This window comes from Alosa pseudoharengus, unplaced genomic scaffold, assembly GCF_046254945.1.
Source record: "Alosa pseudoharengus isolate Yale_2024_CS ecotype anadromous, Long Island Sound unplaced genomic scaffold, YU_APseudo_1.1 YU_APseudo_1.1_scf_8, whole genome shotgun sequence".
Taxonomy (NCBI): Eukaryota; Metazoa; Chordata; class Actinopteri; order Clupeiformes; family Clupeidae; genus Alosa; species Alosa pseudoharengus.
The window spans coordinates 38513731-38525918 of NW_027468870.1; the positions used below are offsets into that span (position 1 = coordinate 38513731).

Below are 12188 nucleotides of genomic sequence, written 5' to 3' on the forward strand. Positions count from 1 at the left end.
ATATCAGTTATTACAATGGCCAGAGTAACTTGGGGTTAAGTGCCTTTCTCAAGGGCACAGCGGATGCATATTTAAACATTGGACAATAACCCCCCTCATCATCAAACATGTTCTGAATGCCTTTTTTAATAGTCCGATACCGCATGGCACAGTCCACCTCACCGTGATCACAGAATTCATAGTTTACCCACATCTTATTTTACCACTACACATCTGATGCTACGACTGCCATTATTGATCTGTCTTGTTCCGAACCACAATGTCAAATTTTTTGGACAGTTTTATCAATGTCCAATCTGGTTTTTATGTCCATAACGGAACAGGCCCACATTTTGGATTCACAGTCTCCCCCAGAGTTAGATAAGATGATGCTTACCCCTTCTCATAGCGTAGCTTAGGATAGTTCATTGAGGGGGCAGAACCAACTAGCCCATAGCACCCAAAAGTGACAAAATAACTCCAACATTTTCCCATTTATATGTTGTGACTATACGTGTGACAACGTGTAAAAAATTCGATGTAAAATGACAGCAATTTTCTAAGCATATACATGCATGGTGCACCAGACTGAGTTACTTCATGCACAAAGACAAGATGGTATGTATCATCTTATCTACTGTAACTGAGGGAGATGGTGAACAAGCTCATTTCCCAATATGTTGGTGTGATCCTTTAACTACTCGCATATGTATAGAAAGACTGAAAATTCTTGATTGGCTCATACTGTACTTTATAAGCTCGTTGGTCAGTAAGATTGCATCATCTTCTGTGGTTAGATTGATTTTATTTATTTATCTAAGAAACAGAGAGGGAGAGATGGAAAAAAATCTAGTTCCCGGAATAGCAGACCATAACCAGAGCACACACATACACACACTCAGAGACAGACAGACACACACACACACACACACACACACACACACACACACACACACACACACACACATACGAGTGCACAAACCTACAAGCGTACACTATGAAATTTAATTGATCACATTTCTTCTTAAACTTTGTTTATTTTTATTTGTATACCTCATTAGTTGTGCATACTTGTGTGTATTTTCCTGCGCAGAGGGTGGTTGAGCTGTGGAGCACCTGTTGTTCATGCTGAGCGGTGAAGCGCGCTGGTCTCTCTGGGTTCAGACATGAGGGCATTCAGGAGAGTCTTTGAGCGAAAGCTCTGGCGTCTGCCACTCCCTCTGTCTCTCTCTCTCATTCTCTCTCTCCCTCCCTATCTTTCCTTCTCTCCCACGGCACCTCTTCCCCGATCCCCTGCACTGACAGATGGAAGGGGACTAATAGCATAGTTAAGTACCCGCACCGGCGGTTCCTGTTTACCACACGGTTGCTAAGCAGTGACATCAGCCGATCCCTCCTCCTCTCTTTAATCCTCTCTCTCTCTCTCACACCCTCCCTCTCTCCCTCCCTCCTCCTTCCCTCCCTCCCTTTCTCCCTCTATCCACTCCCTCTCTCTCTCTCTTTCTCTCTCTCACTCTCTCTCTCACTCACTCACGCTGGTGCATCCTGGCGGCTGGCTGGAGTGGTGGAGTGGCAGAAAAGCGCTCGCAGGGACGCACGCAGGCAGGCAGGCAGACGGCATGGTTACGGCGCACCGGAGTGACCAGCAGTCTCTCTCCATGTAGCCAGCTCGCAGCTGCACTCTCTCTCTCTTTCTCTTTCTCTCTCACACGCACACACACACACACACACGCATGCATGCACACACACACAGGCATCCACACACACACATATATACACACTCGCACTCTGGCGTTCTCTCACACAAACTCAGCGCACCACTCTCAGGGGTGGGGGCGAGAGACGTGCGCTGTATCCTGCCTTTCTTCACGTGGGGGACCAGACCAGCCAGAAAGAGACAGAAGAGTTTTGTCCTGGAATTCTGAGTTTCCACGTTTTTTTCTTTCTTTTTTTGTTTGTTTTCTTTTTGAATTTTTTTGACTGTTGATTTTTTATTTTGTTTTTGTATTGGGCTTTTTTTGTTTGTTTGTTTTTTGCTTGTTGTTGTTGTTGTTGTGGTAGCCTTACCAACCACCCCCCCCCCCCCCCCCTTGAACGGGTCAGGGTGGTGTGTGTCACCTAAAGGGCTGCATGCATGACACAACGCAAAGGCGAGAAGACGACCATCAGCATCCAGGAGCACATGGCTATTGACGTGTGTCCTGGCCCCATTCAGCCCATCAAGCAGATCTCTGACTACTTTCCCCGCTACCCGCGGGGTCTGCCCCCCACAGCACCGCCGGCCCTCAGCCGCACCGGCTCCCTGCGCTCCTCCGCCGCCAGCCAGCAGTCCGACGGGCCCGCTGACCAGCCGCGCGCCGATGACGACCCGGACCGAGCCTTCGGCGCCGGAGCCGCCGCACCGCCTGCCAGCCGGAGGGACGAGGAGCCGGATGTGGAGGGCTACGACTCGGACGACTCTAGTGAGTACGCCTTCCTGCTGTCGTTTACTCAATGCCTTCTTTACCTCTGTCCGTCTGTCTCTCTCTCTCTCTCTCTCTCTCTCTCTCTCTGGCTCTCAGTCTATCCTGTGTACTCTGTTGCAAATTGTGTCTTTTCCTCTCCCTCCTGTATTTTTGGTTTCTTTCTCTTCCTCTCTCTCTTTCTTATCTTTCTCTCCATCTCTCTCTCTCTTTGCTCTTTCCATCACTCCTTCCCTCTCAATTCTTTCAATTCCTCTCTTTCACACTCTCTCTCTCTCTGTCTCTTTCTCTCTCTCTCTCTCTCTTCCTCTGCTGATCACTTAGGAGCTTAACTCTGCAAAGCCAACTGTTGCTGTACAGGCTGCCTCTCCATCCGTCAGACATGCAGGAATGAAATGCTGCTGTTTTTAAGAGCTGAAAAGAACAACACTACAACACATTGCATTTCTCTGCACCGTTAGAATGATGCATCTCCCAAACAGCACACACGCATGCCACGGCCAGAATACAAGGAAATCTGGGCATCCTTGTTTCAAGCACATGGGATGAATCATATCTCCCAGCAGCTTCGTTTCAATAGCCTCTTTTTTCAGGCTGGCAGGAAATGCATGCAGCTAGTGGAGATTTGTGGGAGTGATTTGGAGATTTGGATGGAGAGCTGTTTATATCATTAGCCCAAATAGCAGCCAGACACACAATACAAATGCAACATGTGAGCTCGGACCAAGCGGTGTCCGTTTGGCTTGGCTGCCGCCACGGCACGTCACAGGATTATTAAGCCAGACAGACACACAGCTCACTGTTGACAAAAGGGTGCAGGGGTGCCCTCATACATTGACATACACAGACAGGACCTGTATGAGCAGGATGGTGCTATGCATGGAGTTTTCTCATCCCTGTGGATATTTCACTACCCAGGCAACAAGCAAATGATTATTGTTATTCATTTGTTGATATGGCCGCTCATGAGAAGATTTGACTCGTAAATGCAAGCAGGGAGATCTGTGTGGCCATAAATTGGAGTTATTCTTGTGCTCCTAGTGGGCACTCTGTCTAGGGTGGAGTGTGCATACAGCAGGATGGAGTGTACGGCGTACAGTAGAGAGTGCTTATGATGGAGTGCTCATGGAGTGATGAGTGGCTTAGAGCAGCACTGTTTGTTTCCTAATCCCGCGCGGCTTTGGGCTGGCATGGAGTGATCCACTGTTGACAGATGTTGACCTGTGACCACGTCAGTAGGCACAGGCACACTGGATGACATGACAGGGATCATCAAATCTAGCCTGATTCGGTGAGGAGATGAATCCCCTCTCTCTCTCTCTCTCTCTCTCTCTCTCTCTCTCTCTCTCTCTCTCTCTCTCTCTCTCTCTCTCTCTCTCTCTCTCTCTCTCTGTCCAGGCATACCAGTGAAGGATAGAAACTGCTGAAATGTTTACCAATGGATTCTTGCAGGAATCACTCTGTGGATTTGCAGTGATTTGTTTGATTGAAAGACTGGATGTTGGTTCTGAATTCACAGCAACCTGTCTGTCAGCGTGCTCAGCAATTATAGAGCAGAACAGCCACCACCCTAGCTACCCCTTTAATGGATAGGGTATAGTGTGTGTGTGTGTGTGTGTGTGTGTGTGTGTGTGTGTGTGTGTGTGTGTGTGTGTGTGTGTGTGTGTGTGCTCGGTGCACGTGTGGATATAATGAATTTAGGTATTGACTGAAGCTATTCAGATGTGCCTGTAATGCATCCATTTCTTGTGACTCTTTGCACTGTGATTTGCACTGTGATTTGTCAGAATGCTCTGGAGTGTATCAGGTGGTCAGATGTTTCCTGACTCTTAATCACAGTCTGCAAGAGCAAGACTCCCCCACGGCCTCACCCAACACCCCCTCCCCCCCCCCGCGCGTGCCTCCTCACCCACCACCTGCCTGGCGACCCAGTCGAATGGCAATCAACACATTAGCACAGCTAAGAACCAAATTAGCGTTTAATGTGAGTCTTTGTTATGGGAGACGGGAAACGCGAATGAGGTCATTTTCACTGGATTCCAGGTACTGTGAGAGCATTTGATCAATTCCCCAAACCCACATTTGGTGGGTACACATTAGACAGGCTCCCAGTCATTAAGAGCCACCACAGGATGCTGCTGAAATGCAACAGATGGCTTTCATACAAACCACAGATACTCCTTAGCTAATGTGTTTTATGAAGCACATGAATTTTTGGAAACGGAGGTATTTGTGAAAATGTATACTTGTTCAGTTCACCAATTCACAACAAACAATAAATGTATAATGTATAATATCTATGAAGTGTGCGTGTTAGACTGTCCATTCTCTCAGCTTACTCTGGATAATGACTGATAACAGTTTTTGCCAGTTAATGAGACAATACGATGAGATGCAGCGAGATGAAAAACAGCCCACTTAAGCACCGACTGATGCAAACCTCCAAAGCGTTTGTGAGTGTTTTTGTGCCTCTTCACCAGGGGACTTTTTAGGTCTCGGTGCGCACAGCAGCAGAGGGACTGTTGAGGAGCAGAGCAGGCGCAGTGCAATAGCGCTGGATGAGTTGGACTGCTGTGCTGTGCTGCTCCCTCCTGCCTGTACCTACAGAGCGCTCACTCACTCAGTCTCCAGTGCATTCATTAGGCTGCGCCTCTCGCTTCAATTTCAGCACCATTACTGCATCAAGTGTAGTCCTGCGTAGTCTAAATTCTTTCATTTTTAAGATCTCAGTGGGCAATACTGTACGTGTATTATATTTTCGAGTTCATTGCTTATCTTCATAATATTTATGGGGAACAATATTGCCTAACCATCAAGGAGTTTTTGAATTAAATTATTTGAAATGACTCCTGCACAGCTTTGCTTACTATGCACGTCAGCACAAGGCTCCAAGTCATAATGGGCTACTTTAAGTGGTGCTATTGTCTGGTCAGCTTTCACAGACAAATAAGATACATCATGTTCATTTTCAGTTTAGACTCTCCATTGCATTCTTTCCATTCACTTCAGCTGGGAATATCTTTTTATCCAGGATTGCCCAGACACAAATACACAAATGATACAAATAAACCCTAATCAGGATTTGAAGTCATGCTCTAAATTTTTGATGATTACACACTTCAATGCTTCCCCATGATTGGCCATAAGAGTTTGTGCTATCTACCCCCCCACCCCACCCACCCCAAGAAAGCAGAACCCACCCCCACCCTTTTTGGTATCATGCAGAGAGGTTTCACTTTGACATTAATATTACTGGCAAATTTGCATGAGGCAGAGCCAACCACCATGGCGTAGCATTTTCAGATCGCTTTTTCGTCAGCGGAGATTTTAATTGAAAAGGAAAAGTTCATTACCCACTGAGTCCTCCAACCGCCCAGCCACCCACGTGTGCGCACACCACACACACTTACACACACACCCAGCTGTATGCACACACATGTGCACACACATGCTCACACACACGTAGCGCCATCAAGTCAGATGTGGTCATAAGCTCATTAACTAGGTCTCTCTCAGGAGATGCCAGAACACCGGCCTGATCCTCCTGCTCCCAACCCTGATTAGATCAGCGCTCCCTCCATCTCGCTCCCCTCAGACGAGGAAGTCTCGGGCATGTTGTCCATGAAAGCAGACTCCATCAAGCAGCCGCTGGCGGAGAAGCTGCAGCCATGCTTCCTTTGTGCACAGAGAGATTAATCAGAGGAGAGGGAATTAAGCCGTCAAAGCCGCTGAAGGAAGGACAAAACAGAAAGATGACCGTTCGAATGGCTATCTCATTACTCAGGTCTATGCCAGTGAAAGAGCATCTAAGATGTGAATTGCACAATTAAATGGTTACGTTCTTAACCTAAACATTTATCAACGCTAACCTTTTCGGTGACACGTCAGTCATTGCACACAGAGCCATAATTCAGGCTACCATGGCAGCATTGTGCTACGCTATACGTCAATGTATAGCACTGGGCGTATGTTTCATTCAGCCTGCAGAGCCGTGAGTGCATTACACAGTGTTTATCAGGCCCTGCAGCTGTGTGACCCAGAGACACACTCAGGTATAAGCAGGGATTCCCAGAAGCAGGCCACACTGCAGAATCCTATTAAGGGTCTATCTGCAAGCTGTCGTCAGATAATGACGAGAACAGGGGGACTGGGTGTGCGGGCTGGCTGGCTGGCTCAGGCGAGCGTAGCCTCAGCACCCCCGGGGCAGGTTAACCCAGGACCACACGCCGATTCTGATCAGCCGTCAGCCCCTGGTGCTGTTTGTTTTATCTGTGGGGACCCTATGTGAGCTTTCTGCCCGAACCACACACACACGCACACAACCCCCAGGTCCTCGGTGGAAAACAGACGCAGGAGTACGCCTACGGCAGCCGTCATGGCACTGCCCCCCGGGCACTCGGCAGAGCCGTCAGCCATCTGTGTGATTGCCATCAACAGGGGTGCTGCCATGTCTGGTTTGGTTTCAGCAGTGCTCCACTGACACGTCTCTCGCCGTTGCACTTGGCAAACTTTGAGACCAAGCTGTTCATGAGAGGTGGCCGCAGTGCCACTGGGCTGTTTGTTTCTTTGTTTGTTGTTTGTTGGAGACAAACACGTGTGTTGTTCTTATAGCCTCTAAATTATTAACTGGTCAGCCACTGCGCACTTGGTGTTCTTTTTGTTTCTTAAGTTTAAAGAATTAATTTAATAAGCTTATAGAATTAATTAGGTACCATTCAGACTAAAAATGCATAGTGTGTTGGCTATATAACCTGTTTTGTGACCTCCAGCATGGCATTTTTTGTTTGTTTCTTTAAAAGGGACCAGAAGGTGCCTGTTCATGAAAGGGAAAATAAAACCTCCAACTTCTCATTGTGTCAGAGGTAATTTAAAGCTACTTTAACCAGACATTTATTTATGACTATAAATTTGGACTATAGTTTAAATAGAAATTTACCACAGCCTTCGGGCCTTGCAGTGATTCAGGAATATAGTCTAGACTTTAAGAAACAGAAAGCTCAGCACTGTTTTTATAGTGCTCTGAAACAGAGTTACGAGGTTGGGGAGTATAATTTTAGACAGGTGCGGTGTGAACACTGCTTTATTTCCGAGGGGTAATGGCCACTCAGTAGTAACACTCTTTGAGTGCGTCGATCACTGTGATCATAAAAGTTCCCCCACTGCCTTATTGCAAGGAAAACAACAATGCATACAACATACTACAAAGCAATATGTGCTTCATGACGGCGATGACGCATAAGCAATGCAGGGTTGATGGACAAAAGTATTACAAAGTATTACAAATGGCAATTACAAATGTTTTTTCTGAAAGCTGAAATGGGTGACAGTCAAACATGGCACCTAAGGCTGCAGTGTCTTTTTTGTCTTGTGAAGTTGGGAAGAGTGAAGTCTAGCACTCTGTCTGTCTGACAGACACCAGGCAATCAGGTTGCGCATGTTTTCCATGCTCTCTCTGGCCCCCAGTCCTCCCTCCCCTGCCTGGGTAGCTGGAGCGCCTGCGGATTGATCCGCGTCCCTGGCCCCTCTAAGCCCCTTAGCCAGCGACCAATCCCGGTGGAGTTTCCGGGCATTCCCAGTGGTCAGCGGAGGCCCCCGCAATCCCATCTGCCCCCTCTCCACTCTCCAATCTCTCACGCCCAGGGCTCTCAGGCTCATAATCCTTCCCAATAGTGGTGATGGCATGGCAGGGAGGACAGGCGGGTGAAGCGTGTGGCGTGGCGGGCCGTGGCGTGGCGTGTCAGGGGGCTCAGCGGGTGAGGATCATTGCTTTCCGGTGTATGCCCTCCGTCTGATTAAAGTTATCAGCACAAGTGAGAGTCCAGGTGCGTGATTTGTTGAGGTGGGGGGAGGGGCGGCTTCCCCTGATACTGGCTTCTTGTTTTGAACTCGGAGGCAGCACCAGAAAACACCTTGGCATCCTAGAGTTTTTCCGAGAATTCCTGACATAGTTGTTTACCACAGTCTGTGTTGGAGACTAGACTAAGAATCATTACTAGACACATCATTACATTTGTTGGACACACACATGCATGATAGCAAGTCGTAACAGCCGTCATGGGTAGAAATGATCGACAGGAAATGGGCCGATGTTGTTTCCAAAACAGAGACAAGTGGACCGTCCGTCTGCCTTATAAGTACAAAAGCCCAGTAACAGTGAAATCCCTCATAACGGGGAGAACAGGGCTCCAGCCAGCAGGCCAGCTGTCCAGCAGGAGAGCACTCTGTCTCATCACTTGTGACGGAGCGCCAGCATCAGTATCTCGCCCAGCATCTTACGCAACACAACTCTCTTACCCAAAGAGCCGTGTGGAGGCTTAGTGAATTGTGTAACATGCCATATGGTAGACTTCATTCAGCCACTGAATATCAGCCTATCTCTCTATCGCAGGACAGGGTTTTATTCCCTCATTGGACCTGTAGTGTTCAGTTGCAGTGCATATTAGAGGGTGGCACTCGTTAATTCAGGTCCCCATATATCTCAGCGCATGCTACACACACCATAACACACATTGAAATCACTCATGGCAGCCATTAAAAGTCATACACTGTAAATCTTGTTATGAAAGGCCCCTTTTTATATTATGGAATTATATATTATCTGGTGCGACACATATCAAGTTTTGTGGAGTGCTTAGTTTCGTGATTAGTCATGCAAAGGGGGGGGGGGTCATCCTTCATTTCCTAATGCAACGTGCTCCCTGTGACATGGCTCTCGTCGAAGTAATTCATCTCAGTGTATATTTCTCCTGACGGCCCTCAGCCCCCCCACGCATTAAGGACATCCGCTGGAGTAAAAGACTGAGCCCAGAGAGAAGGCATGGCCTGTCGTGCGCCCCATACCAAACAGGCCGGTCCTCCGTATGCCGCAGGCTGCCCGTGACTCGTGGCACTCGGCTCCCTTGTACCGTTGTAACGGTAGTGCTAATAGCCACAGAGTGCTGCTGGTTTACTTTCATCCACAAACAGGATTGAGTGCTTTTGGCTCCAGCCGCATTGTTTCAAAGCAACCTGCAAATGCATTTCATGGAATGTTAATGATTTTTGAAGAGAGGTCACAATCACAAGATTAATGAGAGGGTGTAATCCCTAGTTACAGTTGTGGAAACGAGTGCAATTTAATCTGACTCTGTCCTCTCCACACTACTGTGTAACCAGGTATGTTGTAGTGTTGGCATGTTGGAATTTTGATGCAGAGGTATCCTCTCATGTGTCATGTGAAGTCATGTGTCTGCTCAGACGTACTACTGTATAACCTTCGTTGTTTTCCTGTCCTTGTATTTAATAGTTTTGTGTTTGGCTGTGTCCTCTGTTCTTTTGTTTGCCTTCGCTTGTTGTGTTCTTTGTTTTTTTGTTTTTTTGCTCATTCAGCCTTGGGATTTTTTTGTGTGTGTTGCCTGTTTTGTTTTCATTGACAGTGTAATTGCAAAGGTTTGTGCTGTGAGGAAAAAATGTCTTGCTACTCAAAGTGAGGCCCTCCAATGCCCTTAGAAACGGTTTCATAAATTAGTGCACAAATAAACAATGGAAGCCTTTTCATGACTAAACCCATACTTTTGACGCTAAAGAGGAAGATCCTAAAGAAAAGGGATGCTGGAATTCTCTGTGCCGCGTGGAAGGGTATTTTTTCTCCAGCGAGCTGATACACAGTCCTAAGCTCTTTAATCCCCCTCAGTTGCGCATTAATACCAAACACTGGATAGAAACCAATATTTCAGCTGCCTGTCTGTTTTGCTAAATTTAGCCGTGTAACACAATGATTAAGAGACTTCTGGCCTCCGAGATGTTAGACAAGGGTCCTGGAAGATGTTCAGATTCATGCATCTATCAGCATCAATAGCAAGACAACAAAGAGGCAAAGGGATGCACTACAGGCTTTGTGAGATAATGACCACAGTAGACGGGTCTAATCCTCAACATTCCTATGGGTTTACTCATCTATTCAGACCTTGGTTTCACGCACTTCTCTGTTCTTAAACACTGATGAAGTTGGACAGGGAGTAACACATTACTGCAAGTTTGGGATTTTCAGTCACTGTATCAATCATGTGACATTGGCCGTCTGTTAGCCCTTTTCCATTTAAGACTGCGGCTAGCCCAAGGCCTTTCCTCTGGCATGAGTGCCAGTGGAACACCTCAGCCCTCTATTTCTATTAAGAGTTCTAACACTTGTAACGGTGGCTGTGGGAGAGTATCTGCCACAGGCCATTAGAGTCACTTGTGATCATTTCCTAGCAGCAGTTGCAGATAAATCTTAGAGCTGGTCACCCCTGAAATGAAAACGTACCAGCTAGTACGTACGAGCTAAATTATTGGTGGCTATTATGTTTTTACATGCTTATTGTTCTATTGATGTGGTATACATTTTCTTGTCAAATAATTTAAATAGATTTCTGCAGATAGCCTACACACCATATGGTACACTGCATGTATTGGTAAATATTGCCTGTTTTAGTGCAGGGCATTAAGTCTATCATCAAAGTCCCTGTTTTAGTCCTGAGTCACTCTTGCCTGACCACTGCCTTGGTCCAGCCACTGTGATGGATTCACGAAATAAGCCCCAGGCTTTTCCCCAGACACAGCCGTTTTTTCCCAAAATGAAAAAGATAGCCTTTCGGCTGATGCCCTCCCACTTAGTCCTAGTTGAAAAGGTAGACTTTTTCCTATTGCATCATTTATGCTGCCATTTTGTAGCTAAGTTGCATCATTTAATTCCAGTAGTATTCCAATATGGCTTCTGGTGGTATTTTGGAGCTAATTTGCATTGTTCAATTCCAGAAGTATTATTCCAATATGGCTGCAGTAGTCTTTGTGTCTCATCCCTGTATCTCATTAGTCTTTTTCTTTTTTATTAAGCACAAGAGTGATTCTCCTCTCATTAGACACACCATCCCTGTGCTCCATAGAGTTCAACACACACACACACACACACACACAAACACACACACACACACACACACACACACACACTCACACACACACACCAATCAGGTCTGTGTGCATTGCAGCTCCACACACACACTCCACTCATGTTAATCAGTCTCCCCCAGCACCACCCAACAACCCCCAGCACCACACCCCAGCGGTGTGATATTAGGCTTTGATTCCTCCGCCGCGTGGCCCGTCACCTGCCCAGCTGCTCGGCTGCCGCACAGGGGTCTGCGGAAGGCCACCCGCCAGGCTTTTTATGAAGCTGCTGGAAGAGAGCTCCACAGCATAGTAGTGTTGAGTCACAAGTCAACGTCACAGGTGAGGAGAGTGTGAGCCGGGCCCCACAGGTGGTTAAGGGGCAGGCGGGTAGGCACCACTGACCAGACCCTTTTCAGACAGCGAACCTCAATAGTGTACACTGCTTGTTAGGGGTACAGCCGATTTTGTTGCATCTATGTTTAGAAAGGTATAGGTTACTCAAAGGCAGGTGGTGTAGAATGCTGGTTGTTAAATCTTTGCAGTTTTGTAATTACACTTGAGTCATATACAAGCTACTGGCAGAGAACAGGGACTTGGTTCATTATCTTTCTTTATGTGATTTGATTTCACCTTGAGATGAAAATGTCTTGATTTATGTATTCTCATATATTGCCAGGGTTAGAAGATGTGTTGCAGCTCATACCCCCTGCAAGGTTTTGTTAGTCCCTCAGGTTTAATTAGCCAACACCTCACAGACGTAATGGATGAGTGGTGGTGATGTGTTTAGTGCTAAAGCAAACAGTGTGGAGCCTTCCTCAGGTGGGTACCTCTGGTGGGGAA

General features: G+C 47.0%; 1 protein-coding gene across 5 annotated transcripts in view; it reads left to right on the forward strand.

Moving 5' to 3' along the window:
* Nucleotides 1-12188, forward strand: part of doc2b (double C2-like domains, beta) — a 160626-nt gene that overhangs the window by 95003 nt on the left and 53435 nt on the right. For 4 of the 5 annotated variants that reach the window (XM_076274641.1, XM_076274638.1, XM_076274640.1 and 1 more), the window contains one exon: nucleotides 2253-2441. In XM_076274641.1, coding sequence (XP_076130756.1) covers nucleotides 2253-2441 — 189 coding nt within the window. Of the gene's footprint in view, nucleotides 1-2113; nucleotides 2442-12188 lie in introns of those variants that run through there. The other variant, XM_076274642.1, reaches the window with a different exon arrangement.